Here is a 16818-nt window from a genome sequence, read left to right on the forward strand (position 1 = left end):
ATATTTTTAGTTTATTCTGTAGTTTTTTTAAACTTATTTTTGTAACTATTTTTTTTTACCATCTATGTGCTCCATGACGTCATATAAGACCTCTGGGGGTTTTTTTTATTACACACTTTCCCACTGTCGCTGGGGCATCCATAGGAGCCCCAGTTACAGGGAAAACATCCCCCTGTAGTGACGGTAGTCACTGGCAGAGCTGATAAGGGTCTGCTAGGACCCTGTAGTTCTGCTGTACCAGGGCGCTCCTCATGGTCATGTGATCGCCGGGTCACATAGTGGAACAAACACTCCCGCTTCTTAGTACATAAGGTAGTGCTCGTTGAGTGCTATGTAAACGGGAAAGGAGAAGACCGAAGCGGTTACAAAAATGCTTCTCTTTTCTCCTCTGTGCGCAAAACTTAGACTACCAATGCACTAAACCTGCTTTCTGATTGGCCAGGGCTGTTCCCGTAATCAGCAACAACCAATTAGAGAGTAATGCACAGTATGAATTAGGGGGTTAGAAAATCGCTGCAACTATCAGCCGAAAACAGAGCCTGGATCCAGCAGATCGGATGGGCAGCAGAGGGGGGCATCTGCAGGTGATATACCCCCTCTCTTTCCAGTTCCAGGAAAGAAGGAACACTTTAAGTGCGAATACTCTAATAAACAAATTCTTTACCAGCGCTGGGCTATAAAGACAATGACTTACCTGGCCGGTTAGTTTTCATTATGTCAACTCCAACCTGGAGCTCCGGCTCAGCAGCCAGAACGGCAAAATCGCCCTGATGAGAGACATTGAAGTTGAAGTTTGGAAGGTGAGGAGGAATCCCGCTGACCAGGAATGGCTTCCCCTTAGCTGTCCTGTCCAGCTGTATCTTGTCCCACGGGATCAAGAGCTTCTCTGCAATCAACTTTCTGATCAGCAAACGACCGGCCTAAAGAATAAACGAAGAATGACAATTCTCAGAAATATAATTAGTAGAATGTAGAACAAAGTTACTTGGGGGAAAGAATACATTAAACCTAATCAGGTGCACTGCTTGAGGCTACGGCTCCATGACGACCTTTAGTCACAGGATGGACATAAGATCTCGGATTACTACAATCATCCCAGGACCTCAAAGTTTTGCTACGGGGGGGGGGATGAGATATTTCCAGTCTGTGTCACTATACCGCCATAGGTAAGTATTGAGGCTGCGTACAGTGGTCCAGCCAACTTGTATATCAATAGGGTAGTATAGACATAGCTGGATGAGCCGCTCACCTGCCGGTATCAGTGTATGTACAGATATGCATTAGGGTGTATAAGTTTGGGGATATTGTGATTAGATTCTGAGGATGAATGTAGAAGGGTAAATGGAGAGGAGTTAGATTAGGAGATGTGATAGATCTCTCAAAAGAGAGGTGTTCTTAGGAGTTGCTTGGCGATTGTCAAGCACATTCCAGAGGACTGGTGCAGCTTGGAAAAAATCTTGGAGGTGGGAGTTGGAGGTTTGGATTATGGAGAATGGAGAGCATGGGTAGAGTGGTAGACAGTGATGAGGGAGGATATATAGGACAGTGCAGCACTGTGGAGAGCTTTCTGAGTGAGGGCAATCAGTGCAGTAACTGGCACAGGGCGAAGGTGTCGGTGCAGCGATAAGATGATAAGACTAGCTGCTGCATTCAGGATAAACAGGGGAGAGTTTAAAAGGATGAAGACCAATCAATAAGGGAGTTACAGTAATCAAGATGAGAGTGGATCGGGGTAACAATAAACGCCCCCATATATATTGGCGTTTAGTGATCTGAACCCACCGATAACAGTGGATCTGGATGTCTCTCCTAGGCTGGATCCACATGGGGGTTGATTCGCAGAGGAATGTCCACTGCAGATCAGCTGCAGAAAGCCTGCCTCCAAACCCGCGCCATCTGTGAACCCCACCTTATGTTTATGGCTCTTTCGCTGAACTGACGTCAGGGTAAAGAAATTAAGGACATTGAATTTCAACACCCGATTCTTTTGTTCCTTGGGAGATAAGCTGCAGCCAGACAGCTTTAGCACCAGCTTACCACTCTAAACACACAAACGTTTGACCGAGCCAAATGATTTTCAAAACGTAATTCGAACAAGCAAAAGTGAAGGATAATCGTTCGATCTATAAACGGGAGCCAACGATTGAACGCCAAAAAAGAATCGTGCATTTCTCGTTCGGCGTCCAGTTATTGGCGGCATAAAAATCATCGTTCGCTCACTCAGCGCTTTTTCCATGGAAAAAGAAGTGAAAGATGCCAAACAATCGTCATTGGATGAGTCAACATTAAATCTAAACAGGCTACACGAGGGACAACAAGCTGGAGGTTATGTCACCCGCTTGTCCAAATGAAAGTCGGCCCGTCTAAAAGGTCTCCGTTCACAAGTGTACCGTGACTTCCATTTGTACCGGATGCCAACTGTGGTTGGCGGACCGCATCAACTAAGGCCTAATTCACATGAGAGGATTTTCATTCCATGTGCCGAGTCAACAACAGACTAGATTTGGGCAGCATAGAGTCCCACAGTGGTCAATATGCCAATTCACACTTCTGTTTTACCCCACAGACACACGGTTCACTATTCTGGTCTGACTCCGATGTCTACGTGTGTCCATATTTCACAGGTCCATTGCCAGGAGATGCGGAAGAAAGACAATTCACAAACTAAGAAGAAATGTATTTTCCCCCAAGATATGAAAACCGGATGGCAAGCGGAAGTCACCAATAAATGGGCATACAAACCACCGCAAATGGATGCGATACAAAGATATTAGAAATCTTGCCCAAATGGGACGGCAAATCCGTTGCAGCAAAGCCGGCGCTGCTGCGTGGATTCGCTGGCCACAGCATCCCCATTCTTTTTTTTCCCCATTGCGGCCATGCTCTCCTCTATGGGAGCGCCGGCCACAATGGAAAAGCATGCGGGCAAGCCGCTCGAACACCTGCGGCTAAAGTGCCGCAGCTTCTGGAGAAGCGTTTTCCCAGCATGAAAAGTCGGTTTTTCGCGGCGGCCAAACCGCGATATTTCCGCCGGCAATACGCCGTGTGGGAACCCAGGCTTACTTTGCCCCAGGGTCCGTTTACACCAAACGATTATCGTTTAAACGTTAGCTCGTTAACACAGCAGATACATCGCTGCTTCGGTCAAACGAGAAATCATTCAGTTCTTCATATTTACTGTTAGCGACTGAACCATCGGTCCATAAATAGAACGATAAGGGAACGAGCAAGCGATTTATATGCAGAGATTATCGCTCGATTTCACTCGTCTGACCGAATCTTTGAATGATAATTGTTCTTTCTAAAAGGGCCTTAAATGATGATTTTGGGCCAGCGTGACACGCCCGTATATGTGTGCATGATACACAGAGAATAGCAATTCGGTCATACAATTCGGACTCGGGGGAAACGCACATCAGAGTCACCAATCTGCGTGCCGTGCGATATACAGATGCAGCACATGAAGGGCGGTCAGAGGGCCGGAGAAATATTCCAGAAATCACAGGAATTAGCAAAACAGGTCTGAAGATACTGCCGTATGGGGGTCCGAATATACCGCGTTTCCATGGAACCCTAGAGCAAAACGTACGCACTCTGCAGCGGCACTGCGGACTCGGAGAACCCGGGCTTCACATTAAAAGTTATTAATCAATGGGGGAAAAAAAAGCTCTGCAGCGCTGATAAGAGGAAGGCCGGAGGCGGAGCACGGCTGTGCGCATTCACACGGAGAAGCGCGGTATTGATAGGAGAAACGTAGATCCGTATTGCACTTGGAAAATTGCGATTTTTCAAAGTAAGTGCGATATATTTGCGAGAAAATCGTATTGCTGAACATGCAATTTTCAGGCGTGTTTTTCACTTGCGACTGATTTTTTACACGCCAATAAAAATAATGGGCGAGCTTTCCGCAAAATCGTAGAAAGATAAAGTATGCCGCTTTTTTTGTGATTTCGCAGCACGAGTGCGATAGAAAAATTGGACATTTAAATATACTCATTCCTGTGTGTCTCGTAAAGCGAAAAAGTGGCACAAGAGACTACCCTGTGTAAATACAGCCTCAGTCCAGCGTTTAGCGCGGTGTTTGAAGCGCCCGCTAAAACACCTCCATTGATTTCAATAGGGCTTCCTAGACACGCTTTTCGAACGCCGTCTGCTCTATTTTAGTGCGTTTCAGCGATGTTTAAGGCACCTCATCACCTACTGCAATACAGACTGTAAGGGCGCGGTCACATGGGTGTAATTTCCGAACACATTTAGTATTTTTTACGGACTGAATACAGACCCACTGAATTCAATCGGTGTATTCAGACATGCTCTTTTTTTTCTTGTCGTACTTCAGTCTGCATCGTGGACCAAACTCGTCCATGAAATTCCGAGAGTGTAAAAAAAACGTAATGAAAACGGATGTTAAATGCGTATCCACTGCGTTTGCCAAAAGAAAAAAAAAAAAGGATATGAACTGGGCCTTCTTGATTTCCTTTTGAATGTCGTGCCAGCGCTAATCGTTCCTGCGCTTTTACTCAGCAGCCTGTTCGCCTCCGGTCACGATAAACAGGCAGATGTTCATAAGTCACCGGCTGCCTGTTCACACGGCCGATCCATCCTACAGCTTCCTGCATGCAGAAACCGAACGGCGAACGGGAAGCGAACAACTTCTCATCCGTCATTCAGTCGGGGCGTGCCTTTACACTGACTGAGAATCGGTCAGATTCTTGCCAGATGCAGGATCTTGAACGATTTATCGGCCCATGTAATAAGTCCCAACGCCAGCTTCAGATGAGCGTAGGTGTATTCGCGCACAAGTGCTACGCTTTGCGGAGTGAACGCTGATTTTTCGCACGTGTGCATATAAAAATACGCCATGGAAACGGCTAATTAGTCTAATGAGTTCCAGATGTGTTCTTTTCCCTGCGCAATTCCGCAGTGTTTCACGCATCGCCTTACGAATCGCGCACCCCCCATTAACTATGTGGATTTTGGTGCACAAATATTTGGGAGAAAAATAGAGCAAGCTGCGTTTTTAGGAGTTTTTTGCCCAGAAAAATACGCGTATTTGAAAGAACCCAATAGGTTTTATTCACCGCATATAGTGCGCAAATCGTACGCCCGTGTGAGGCGGCCTAAAGCACACGCCTTACTCTGCACCTCAGTATCTCCACTCCAGAACCCGCAGGGCTGCAGGCAGATTTTAGGTGGAACAGTCGGTAGAATTAGGCGATCTTCAATTCTGCGGAATGTTCTGCGTCTTGCGCTGCGGAATTTCCGCGGGCGGAATTTGGCCGCAAGACACACCGCAACACCTGGAAAACTCCACGCCGAAATCCTTGGCGCAAAATTCTGCATCAGAATCTGCAGGCAGCCATGCGGGTTTCTGCAGAAGCGGCTCCAGCTGTGTGACGCAAAGGTCCCTGATAGAGATAAGCGGCACCACCAAAATGCAAAGCGTTGTCAGACGAGGCATGGGGTCGCACATCATGTACCATGGCAGCCTTGGCATCGCGGGTGAACATGAATTGGGCAATGCGCTGCTTCTCCTCAGGCTGCACACAGCGGGCACACAGCGACCAGTCATCCCGCCCGGGAGTCCAGCGAGCACACGGGAAGGCCCACCTCACCCCCTCCATGACGACAGCTCTGCGCAGAGGATGCATGTAACCACACAGGGTCACTGAGCTCTCATGTCTGCCCCTGAAGAGGAGCAGCGAAGCAAAAGTGAAAGATCCTCCTGGGACAGTGTAGACAAGCGCCGGCCATACTGTCGGAGACCGGGAGAGGGGTCCTCTGCGTTTTGGTCTTCGACAAGATGGCGGCTAGAGCGGCACGCATATTACCAAAGGAGGCCTGAGTTCTCCTATGGGGCCGATTCAGCCAATCAGCTGGCTGGAATCGGCACCACGTGACACAGCGGCGTGCCCGCGCATTGCCGTGCACAGGATTGTGCTGCCTGAGTTCTCCTGTGCGGCCGATTCAGCCAACAGCGGCGTGCCCGCGCATTGCCGTGCACAGGATTGTGCTTTGCCCGCGCTTTCACATGCTCAGTGCCTTGCCATGCACTCGTGTGCACACAGGATTGTGCCTTGCCCGCGGTTTACATGCCACTCGTGTGTGTGCACAGACAGTTATTGATTTGGCAGGTATTTTTTGCGCTTTTTGGCAGGTATTTTTTGTGCTTTTGCCAAAGGTGATTATTTCTTTTGCGCAAGTGGATTTGCCAGCGGAAGTTTTACATCTTTTGCGCAAGTGGATTTGCCAGCGGAAGTTTTACATCTTTTGCGCAAGTGGATTTGCCAGCGGAAGTTTTACATCTTTTGCGCAAGTGGATTTGCCAGCGGAAGTTTTACATCTTTTGCGCAAGTGGATTTGCCAGCGGACGTTTTACACAGGACTACTAAAAGCCAAGGTAAGCTGCTGCATCTGCTCATTTAATTGCGCTCTTACTTCCCCTGCGCGCATTGGCGGAGAGGCGGCCAATTCTGCATGCCGCTGCATTGTCCACGAGCGCGATCCCCAGCATGCCGCTGCATTGTCACCGCTGCATTGTCCACGAGCGCGATCCCCAGCATGCCGCTGCATTGACGCCGCGATCGTGAGCATGGAGCTGCATGCATTGTCGCCGCTGCATTGTCCACGAGCGCGATCCCCAGCATGCCGCTGCATTGTCTCCGCGATCCCCAGCATGCCGCTGCATGCATTGTCGCCGCTGCATTGTCCACGAGCGCGATCCCCAGCATGCCGCTGCATTGTCTCCGCGATCCCCAGCATGCCGCTGCATGCATTGTCGCCGCTGCATTGTCCACGAGCGCGATCCCCAGCATGCCGCTGCATTGTCTCCGCGATCCCCAGCATGCCGCTGCATGCATTGTCGCCGCTGCATTGTCCACGAGCGCGATCCCCAGCATGCCGCTGCATTGTCACCGCTGCATTGTCCACGAGCGCGATCCCCAGCATGCCGCTGCATTGCTACGTGTGGAGACGCGGTTACCTGAGATTTGTGCGCTGTGCGCTGCTACGTGTGGAGACGCGGTTACCTGAGATTTGTGCGCTGCTACGTGTGGAGACGCGGTTACCTGAGATTTGTGCGCTGTGCGCTGCTACGTGTGGAGACAACACCCAAGATTTGTGCGCTACGTGTGGTGAGTACGTCACCTGAGATTTGCGCGACGCCACCTGACGCCACCTGTCTTTTTTTGCAGATTTGTGCGCCTTATTGCAAAATAACGTGTGGAGAGGATCCTGACGTTTGGACACGTTTCGAGAAGAATTTCGCTTCGCTCGGACACCATCTGACATCACTCAGCGAGGTAAGCTGCTGCATCTGCCCAAATTTTGATCGCGTGCATCTGCTGATATGCGCATATTTGGCGCATATTTGCAGGTGTTCGCTTGCATCTGCTTATATCCGCATACTTGGCGCATATTTGCAGGTGTTCGCTTGCATCTGCTGATATGCGCACATTTGGCGCATATTCGCAGGTGTTCGCTTGCATCTGCTGATATGCGCATATTTGCCGGTTTTCTCCTGCATCACCAGATATGTGCATTTTTGCTTGCATGTGGTGATATGCTCTCCGTTTTCCACAGGACGACTCGTGTGGAGAGGAACCTGACATTTGGCTGCGGTTTGTACAACGTACGGAACCGGAGATTGCCGTTTTAGGTGCTGATCTCACATTTGCCCCCCGCCTTTTGGAGAGGACGACTCTTCTGGAGAGGAATTTCGCTTCGCTAGGACATCACGTGACGTCACTCGGCGAGGTAAGCTGCTGCATCTGCCAAATTTTTCATTGCTTGCATCTGCTCATGTGTACATGCATGCGTGCCTGTATGCGTACATGCCTGTATGCGTACATGAATGCATGCCTTGTGCGTGCCTGCCTGTATGCGTACATGCATGCATGCCTTGTGCGTGCCTGCCTGTATGCGTACATGCGTGCCTGCATGCCATGTGCGTGCATGCATGCCTTGTGCGTACAGGCATGCCTTGTGCGTACAGGCATGCGTACGTGCCTTGTGCGTACAGGCATGCGTACGTGCCTTGTGCGTACAGGCATGCGTACGTGCCTTGTGCGTACAGGCATGCGTACGTGCCTGTATGCGTACAGGCATGCGTACGTGCCTGTATGCGTACAGGCATGCGTACGTGCCTGTATGCGTACAGGCATGCGTACGTGCCTGTATGCGTACAGGCATGCGTACGTGCCTGTATGCGTACAGGCATGCGTACGTGCCTGTATGCGTACAGGCATGCGTACGTGCCTGTATGCGTACAGGCATGCGTACGTGCCTGTATGCGTACAGGCACGCGTGCCTGTATGCGTACATGCACGCGTGCCTGTATGCGTACATGCACGCGTGCCTGTATGCGTACATGCACGCGTGCCTGTATGCGTACATGCACGCGTGCCTGTATGCGTACATGCACGCGTGCCTGTATGCGTACATGCACGCGTGCCTGTATGCGTACATGCACGCGTGCCTGTATGCGTACATGCACGCGTGCCTTATGCGTACGTGCGTATGCATGCATTTATGTATAGATGCACGCATGCGTGTACATGCATGCATAGATGCACACATGCATGTATGCATGCATAGATGCATGTATGTATGCATAGATGCATGCATAATTCTTCTGACCTGGTTGAGGGAGTAGTGGTCATTGTAAGTGGGTTGAGCGGATCTAGGAATCAGTAATACTGGTGGGATGTGACTGTTAACCTGCTGATTTCTCGTCATTTCCTGCAGATCTGACGTCCTTGAGAACGGGAAGGCTGGCAGACAGTGAAGAGACCCTCGACGTTCAGCAATCTTTAAACCCTTCTTTTAATGAACTGTTTTTTCCCAGTGACTCCCTTGTTTTTAATACGCTTTTTTAAAAAAAAAATTATGACGGAGGATCCTGAAAAACTGCGCAATATTTTACTGCAATGCATTAAACAGAAAAGACCCATAAACACAGCGGCCTTTTGTCTATGTCACAAAGGCTGCTAGGTGTCATAATTAAGGATGAGCGAGTATACTTGCTAAGGTACTACTCGTTCGAGTAATGTGCCTTAAACGAGTATCTCCCCGCTCGTCCTTAAAGATTCGGGGGCCGCCGCGAGGGAGAGCGGGGAGGAACGGAGGGGAGATCTCTCTCTATCTCCCCTGTGACTCACCTGTCAGCCGCAGCGGTCCCCGAATCTTTATGGACGAGCAGGGAGATACTCGTCTAAGGCACATTACTTGAACAAGTAGTGCCTTAGTGAGTATACTCGCTCATCCTTAATTATGACACCTAGCAGCCTTTGCAAACTTGGATTGGTGTAGGAAAACTAAGTGTTCCTCAAAATTCTGAAAAGTAATGTTAAATTTGTACGTCTCCTAGATGGAAAAAATAAATGTACAAAAGTTTTAAACCGTGCTTCCAGAATAAAGTGAACAGATGGAAATCTATATGTTCGCACAGATTTGTACAGTATGTTGGCACTTATTTTATATATGACATTTGACAATGTGAAAAAATGAAAATTCAAAATTGTGCAAAGTAGCAATTTTAATAAATATACACAACTTTTAACAGTCCTTTTTACTACCTAACAGAAGTACAACAAGGGGAAGAAAAAAATGTCAGTCACTTGGATATGCAAAACCTTTACGGACTTATGATATGTCAAGTGACACATGTAAAGTTCCAAATTTTCGGTCTGTCACTAAGGCGCAAACAGCCTGGTTCTCTAAGGGGATAAATAGCTTAGTGTATAAACTGTGAACCGACTAACGAGGGACAGTGAGCAGCATCACATGCATCGTACTGCTCCATCAGATCCTGATGATGGATTTCCATAGCAGGTGATGGGCCATTTCCAGCTTTTAAGCGTCCTCCGAAGCCAACATCTGGGAACTTCTGGCTCTCTGGTGATTCAACTCCTGCGGTTGCGAGCAGCGGAAACGGTTACCACAGTGCAAGATTCTGACCAAAACGTATCAGCTGACCTATAACGAGGAAGAAAAAAAAAAATTAACCCTGCCTGCAATTGGCTTAATTCCGTGGGTTTTCCTAGTTCTTGCACTGTCCCTGCTTTTCTTCACTCCTACTTTAATAGATAAAGACATCGTATTTGGACAATTGGTATGTTTCTCCGAAGGTTGGTGCAGTATTGGGATGGAACCTGTACGTTTGCTAAAAAAAGGAATTAAATGCTCAAATCTAATGTTATGTCTTTTTCGGCCAATAAGACGAATTTAACACAGCAAGTGTGTGTGTGAGAGAGAGGGGGGGTGGCTGAGTAAGTGGGTGAGCATACAGGCATGCGCGCACACATACAGGCATGCACGCACAAGGCATGCATGCATGTACGCATACAGGCAGGCACGCACAAGGCATGCATGCATGTACGCATACAGGCATGTACGCATACAGGCACGCATGCATGTACACATGAGCAGATGCAAGCAATGAAAAATTTGGCAGATGCAGCAGCTTACCTCGCCGAGTGACGTCACGTGATGTCCTAGCGAAGCGAAATTCCTCTCCAGAAGAGTCGTCCTCTCCAAAAGGCGGGGGGCAAATGTGAGATCAGCACCTAAAACGGCAATCTCCGGTTCCGTACGTTGTACAAACCGCAGCCAAATGTCAGGTTCCTCTCCACACGAGTCGTCCTGTGGAAAACGGAGAGCATATCACCACATGCAAGCAAAAATGCACATATCTGGTGATGCAGGAGAAAACCGGCAAATATGCGCATATCAGCAGATGCAAGCGAACACCTGCGAATATGCGCCAAATGTGCGCATATCAGCAGATGCAAGCGAACACCTGCAAATATGCGCCAAGTATGCGGATATAAGCAGATGCAAGCGAACACCTGCAAATATGCGCCAAATATGCGCATATCAGCAGATGCACGCGATCAAAATTTGGGCAGATGCAGCAGCTTACCTCGCTGAGTGATGTCAGATGGTGTCCGAGCGAAGCGAAATTCTTCTCGAAACGTGTCCAAACGTCAGGATCCTCTCCACACGTTATTTTGCAATAAGGCGCACAAATCTGCAAAAAAAGACAGGTGGCGTCAGGTGGCGTCGCGCAAATCTCAGGTGACGTACTCACCACACGTAGCGCACAAATCTTGGGTGTTGTCTCCACACGTAGCAGCGCACAGCGCACAAATCTCAGGTAACCGCGTCTCCACACGTAGCAGCGCACAAATCTCAGGTAACCGCGTCTCCACACGTAGCAGCGCACAGCGCACAAATCTCAGGTAACCGCGTCTCCACACGTAGCAATGCAGCGGCATGCTGGGGATCGCGCTCGTGGACAATGCAGCGGCATGCTGGGGATCGCGCTCGTGGACAATGCAGCGGCGACAATGCATGCAGCGGCATGCTGGGGATCGCGGAGACAATGCAGCGGCATGCTGGGGATCGCGCTCGTGGACAATGCAGCGGCGACAATGCATGCAGCGGCATGCTGGGGATCGCGGAGACAATGCAGCGGCATGCTGGGGATCGCGCTCGTGGACAATGCAGCGGCGACAATGCATGCAGCGGCATGCTGGGGATCGCGGAGACAATGCAGCGGCATGCTGGGGATCGCGCTCGTGGACAATGCAGCGGCGACAATGCATGCAGCTCCATGCTCACGATCGCGGCGTCAATGCAGCGGCATGCTGGGGATCGCGCTCGTGGACAATGCAGCGGTGACAATGCAGCGGCATGCTGGGGATCGCGCTCGTGGACAATGCAGCGGCATGCAGAATTGGCCGCCTCTCCGCCAATGCGCGCAGGGGAAGTAAGAGCGCAATTAAATGAGCAGATGCAGCAGCTTACCTTGGCTTTTAGTAGTCCTGTGTAAAACGTCCGCTGGCAAATCCACTTGCGCAAAAGATGTAAAACTTCCGCTGGCAAATCCACTTGCGCAAAAGATGTAAAACTTCCGCTGGCAAATCCACTTGCGCAAAAGATGTAAAACTTCCGCTGGCAAATCCACTTGCGCAAAAGATGTAAAACTTCCGCTGGCAAATCCACTTGCGCAAAAGATGTAAAACTTCCGCTGGCAAATCCACTTGCGCAAAAGATGTAAAACTTCCGCTGGCAAATCCACTTGCGCAAAAGATGTAAAACTTCCGCTGGCAAATCCACTTGCGCAAAAGAAATAATCACCTTTGGCAAAAGCACAAAAAATACCTGCCAAAAAGCGCAAAAAATACCTGCCAAATCAATAACTGTCTGTGCACACACACGAGTGGCATGTAAACCGCGGGCAAGGCACAATCCTGTGTGCACACGAGTGCATGGCAAGGCACTGAGCATGTGAAAGCGCGGGCAAAGCACAATCCTGTGCACGGCAATGCGCGGGCACGCCGCTGTTGGCTGAATCGGCCGCACAGGAGAACTCAGGCAGCACAATCCTGTGCACGGCAATGCGCGGGCACGCCGCTGTGTCACGTGGTGCCGATTCCAGCCAGCTGATTGGCTGAATCGGCCCCATAGGAGAACTCAGGCCTCCTTTGGTAATATGCGAGCGGCACGCACTGTGACTGGATTTTTTTTTTGTTTACATTTATTCAACCAACTTTATTACAAGCAGACATAAGGAACACACAGAGATATATGACTAAAACTGTTAGTATGGCATTACCACCTGGGTGACGTTGTGTAACAGACATGGATGGGGCTTTAGAGCTACTGAATTAAACGTGTAATTAAAGGGGGTTTTCCCACCAAACACTTGATAGGTGGTAAATGTTTGACTCAGGCTAACTTCACACTGGCCAGTGTGATATGGGGCCACGAATCTCACCCCCATATTGCGCTCCCCATCCTGTGATGTGAGGCGTTTTTGTGTCATCACTTTGGGGAACAAGCAGTCCTCTTAATTGTTTTCAATGGGAGACATCGCATCACATTGCGTGCACCTAGCATGTGGCGCAATGCTGCCGCCGGCCCCACTATAGACAGTGCCGTATACGAAAACATCGCTTGCGTGTATGACCCCATTCAAAAGAGGCGGAGGATCGCCACATCGCCAAAGTCAGGCCAGGCTGTTTAGACTTTAATAACACCTCTCATCCACGGGGAATTCACATGGTGAAGAGCGCAATATGGGGCTCTAAGATGCACCCCCAATATCAGGCTTGCCCATGTAAGGTTAGCCTAAGACTTCATGCACACGATCGAGAATCTCGTAGGAAATTTATGAATTGCGAGGCGCAATAAAACGCGTGCGAATATGAACTGCATTCTTTTGAATGGGCTTAGGCCTATTGTCCACAGGCGCCCCTAGTGATACATGGGCATTCGGATCTGAATTAGAGCATGTAGATCTTACTAACAGACGGGTAAGTAGAAGACCCGCGGTGTCCTCTGCCAAGGGCAGGGTCGGAGTCCGCTGTGGGCTCCTGCATGCAGAATTCAATCCGCCTGTGGACATATTCACATGAGTAATAAAGGCCTTATTCACATGACTGTTTTTTCCCTTACAGTGATGCTGGGAAGTTAAAAAAAATCGTTGCACATTCTATCTTTTGGCGTTCCTCAGCATACACCGCCCATTGTTTTCAATAGGGCCTTTACCCCTTCCCGCTCCAGGACGTACCGCTACGTCCTGGGAGCCTGGTACTTCCCGCAACAGGTATGTCCTGGGGATAGCGCGAGATCACATAAAATACCGCGCTATCCCGCAGTGGGAGTCGGCTGTCAGTCACAGCCGGCATCCCGCTGCAACAGTGGGAGGACAAGCTGTACAAGGGATAAGGCATGGCAGAGCAGTAGCTCTGCCATGCCTTATGACAGCGATCATAGGCATAGTGCTGCAAGTCCCTCAGAGGGACTCAAATAGTGTAAAAAAAAAAAGAGAAGAAAAGTGTAAAAAAAAGAAAAATGTAAAAAAAAAATTAAAAAAAACCCCTTTTTTAGGCTTTTTCTAATATTAGCCTGAAAAAAGGGGAAAAAAATTAAAACCCCACATATTGGGTATTGACGCGTCCGTAACAACCTGTACAAAAAGTTGAATACGCTTTTTATTTTGTACGACAAAAAGCGTAAATAAAACCACTAAAAAACAGAGGCAAAATGCTAATTTTTAGCATTCTGCCTCACAAACAATGCAATAAAAGTGATCAAAAAAGCCGTACATTCCCCAAAATGGTACCAATAAAAACTACAGCTTGTCTTGCAAAAAATAAGCCCTCATAGAGCTCCGTACATAGAAAAATAAAAAAGTTACAGGACTTTAAATGCAGCTATAGAGAAAAAAAAAAGATTTACAAAAAAAGGGGTTTTTATTGCAAAAAAGTGTAAAAACCTAAAAAAATATATAACAATTTTGGTATCGTTGTAACCGTACCGACCCGCAGAAAAAATTTAGTGTGTCATTTATGCTGCATGATTAACGCTGTAAAAAAAAGAAAAAGAAATCTATGGCAGAATTGATGCGTTTTCTCTCCCTGTTATCATTAAAAAAAAAAAAATTTTACGATATTGTCTATGTGCCCAAAAGTGGCACCGATAAAAACTACAGATCGCCACGCAAATATACGGCCGCGTCCACGGAAAAATAAAAAAGTTATGGCTTTTGAAAAATGGAGATGGAAAAATACCCAAAAAAATCGCTTGGTCCTCAACGCCAAAATAGGCCGTGTCATTAAGGGGTTAAAGACATCACATGGCACACGCAAGCCGTACTATGCGCACGCGAGTGCAATGTGATGGTTCCCATTGAAATCAACAGGAAACACTTGCGATCCTCTGACGCGTCTGAAACGCACGCCTGAGGATTGCACTTTCACAGAAGTGATGCGAGGTGTTTTTGCTTGTAAAACGCACGTTGGTGAGTGCATGCTCAGTTTGTGGCCATGTGAATGTAGCCTGAATGGGGAGGCACTGGCGCCGCCAGCAATCACTATAAGGCCATGGGTTGATTTGTATTGTGTATTCCGCATTCGCCGTCTGTGATAAAATGTAGGCATTGGAAGGTATTTTCATTTTCACTTTTTCATTCGCACTCACAAATACGAATTACGTATTCTGCAAATGTAGGAAAAATGGCAGCATGCTCTATTTTGCAACAGAATCCCTGCAGAGTATCTCCATTGATGTCAATGGAGGTCATCCGACCTGCAGCCCATATGCAATTAATATTGCGTATGGGCTATGGTTACCCGCGTCTTAGCTAAACAACGGTGCAGGAAATACACATAAACAAAAAAAACAACTTTGCTGTGTATGACCGCTTGTGAGCCTTCGAGATTAGAGATGAGCGAGCTTACTCGCTAAGGCACATTATTCGAGCGAGTAGTGCCTTAGCCGAGTACCTGCCCGCTCATCTCTAAAGATTCGGGGGGCGGGGAGCGGCGGGGGAGAGCGGGGAGGAACGGAGGGGAGATCTCTCACCCGCTCACCCGCGCCGGTAGCCGAATCTTTAAAGACGAGCGGGCAGGTACTCGAATAAGGCACTACTCGCTCGAGTAGTTTACCTTAGCGAGTACGCTCGCTCATCTCTATTCGAGACATCCGCAGCACAGTTACAGGAGGTACGCAGGGTCACGGGCCGGGCTTGCAGCCAGAATCCGCGCCGGCTGAGACTCTTGCGGCGGATCCAGACAGCTGAGTACGTGTTTTTGGCTGGGCACTGTGTCTGATTCCGCTGTGAGATTTCGCAGTCGGAATCCGACGCGGCCGTGGGCATTCGTCCTTACACACACAATTCGTGCACATTTGCTCACACAACCATGCCCCTATTCATTGAAATAGGCAATTAATAAGTTCAATATGTGTTATGTTACGTGCGCAAATGCGTTGGAAAGTAGAGCGTGCGGCGTATTTGCAGTGAGAATAAAATGCGCAAAATACACTCATGTGAACGAACCCAATAGGTCCTACTCACTTTGTATTGTGCACGCAAAACACTGCGCAAATACACTTGTGCCTTAGGCTGCCTTCACACTGGTGTGAAAATTGCGCAGGATTTATGTGTTGCGAGACGCACAAATCTCACGCAAGTATGAACCACAATCTTTTGAAGGGGTCATCCATATTAGTGATGTTTTCCCGCACGTCACTGCGATGTGATGCTATGCAAGAAAACGTCCTATCTTCCTGCGATATCATCCATTGTATTTAATGGAGCCGGAGGCAGCAGCAGCGCCGACCCCATTGAAAACACTGGGGGAAGATTGCGATCCTCTGCTGCGGTTGTGATTCCATTCATCCCCGCAGTGATGCAAGGCTGTTTTCGCATGATTCACTCGCCAGTGTGAAGGAGCCCTTAGGCTGGGTTCAGACATGGCGGATTTGCGGCGGAGATTCCATCTGGAATTTCTCTGTGGCAAATCCGCCTGCTGACGCTAATCCTGGGATTGGGACAGCCAATCCGTCGCGGCAAAGCAGGCGCTGCGGCGCCGATTCCCCAGCCGCATGTCAATTATTTTTCCCATTGTGGCCGCGCTCCTCTCTATGGGAGCGCCGGCTGCGACGGAAAAACATGCGGCCAAGCAGCTCCGCGAAGTGCTGCGGGTTTTGAAGCGCTTTCTTGGGGGAAATCTTGTGGTTTTTCACTGTGGCCAAACTACAAGATATCCGGCAGGATTCCACCCTGTGGGAACCCAGCCTTAGGTCGGCTTCACACGGGCATGACGGGCTCCGCCGCGGAATTCCGCGGCAGAGCCCGTCACGGCGCCCCCCCAGAGACCTCAATACTTACCTGCGGATCCGGCGTCCCAGGTCCCGCATGACGCTTCGGCGCGCATGTGCAATAGAGCACGAGACGCGCCGGCCGCGTCATATGACACGCCCACTGCGTCCCATGACGCGCCGGCCGCGTCATATGATGCGGCTGCG

The 16818-nt window shown here is 49.1% G+C and overlaps 2 protein-coding genes and 1 long non-coding RNA gene across 3 annotated transcripts in view; 1 reads left to right on the forward strand and 2 right to left on the reverse strand.

Moving 5' to 3' along the window:
- Positions 1-5775, reverse strand: part of AASDHPPT (aminoadipate-semialdehyde dehydrogenase-phosphopantetheinyl transferase) — a 48864-nt gene extending 43089 nt beyond the window's left edge. Inside the window, exons 1-2 of the mRNA XM_066586273.1 lie at positions 5481-5775; positions 695-920 (exon numbers count right to left, since the gene is read on the reverse strand). Of these exons, the coding sequence (XP_066442370.1) occupies positions 695-920; positions 5481-5651 (397 nt within the window). The 5' untranslated portion in view covers positions 5652-5775. The remainder of the gene's footprint in view (positions 1-694; positions 921-5480) is intronic.
- A 62-nt stretch (positions 5776-5837) lies between these two features.
- On the forward strand, positions 5838-9202 carry LOC136613836 (uncharacterized). The gene is made up of 4 exons (XM_066594079.1): positions 5838-6400; positions 7194-7301; positions 7582-7755; positions 8746-9202. Exons 1-4 carry the CDS (start codon positions 6032-6034, stop codon positions 8749-8751), a joined length of 657 nt encoding a protein of 218 aa, XP_066450176.1. The 5' UTR covers positions 5838-6031; the 3' UTR covers positions 8752-9202.
- Positions 9203-9535: 333 nt separating this feature from the next.
- Positions 9536-12480, reverse strand: LOC136587596 (uncharacterized). The gene is made up of 4 exons (XR_010787473.1): positions 11809-12480; positions 10922-11029; positions 10468-10641; positions 9536-9975 (listed from the first exon to the last, which is right to left on the reverse strand). It is a non-coding gene; the product is annotated as an uncharacterized lncRNA (long non-coding RNA).
- Positions 12481-16818: the final 4338 nt, after the last annotated feature.

The sequence above is a fragment of the Eleutherodactylus coqui genome, chromosome 1 (genome assembly GCF_035609145.1).
Source record: "Eleutherodactylus coqui strain aEleCoq1 chromosome 1, aEleCoq1.hap1, whole genome shotgun sequence".
Classification (NCBI taxonomy): Eukaryota; Metazoa; Chordata; class Amphibia; order Anura; family Eleutherodactylidae; genus Eleutherodactylus; species Eleutherodactylus coqui.

What these genes read in the sequence shown, in the direction of transcription:
- LOC136613836 (XM_066594079.1), top strand. Translation starts at nt 6,032, where the DNA reads ATGCTCAGTGCCTTGCCATGCACTCGTGTGCACACAGGATTGTGCCTT. An exon ending in CAGGACTACTAAAAGCCAAG is followed by an intron (nt 6,401 to 7,193) that starts GTAAGCTGCTGC and finishes CTTTTTTTGCAG; the next exon opens with ATTTGTGCGCCTTATTGCAA. An exon ending in ATCTGACATCACTCAGCGAG is followed by an intron (nt 7,302 to 7,581) that starts GTAAGCTGCTGC and finishes CGTTTTCCACAG; the next exon opens with GACGACTCGTGTGGAGAGGA.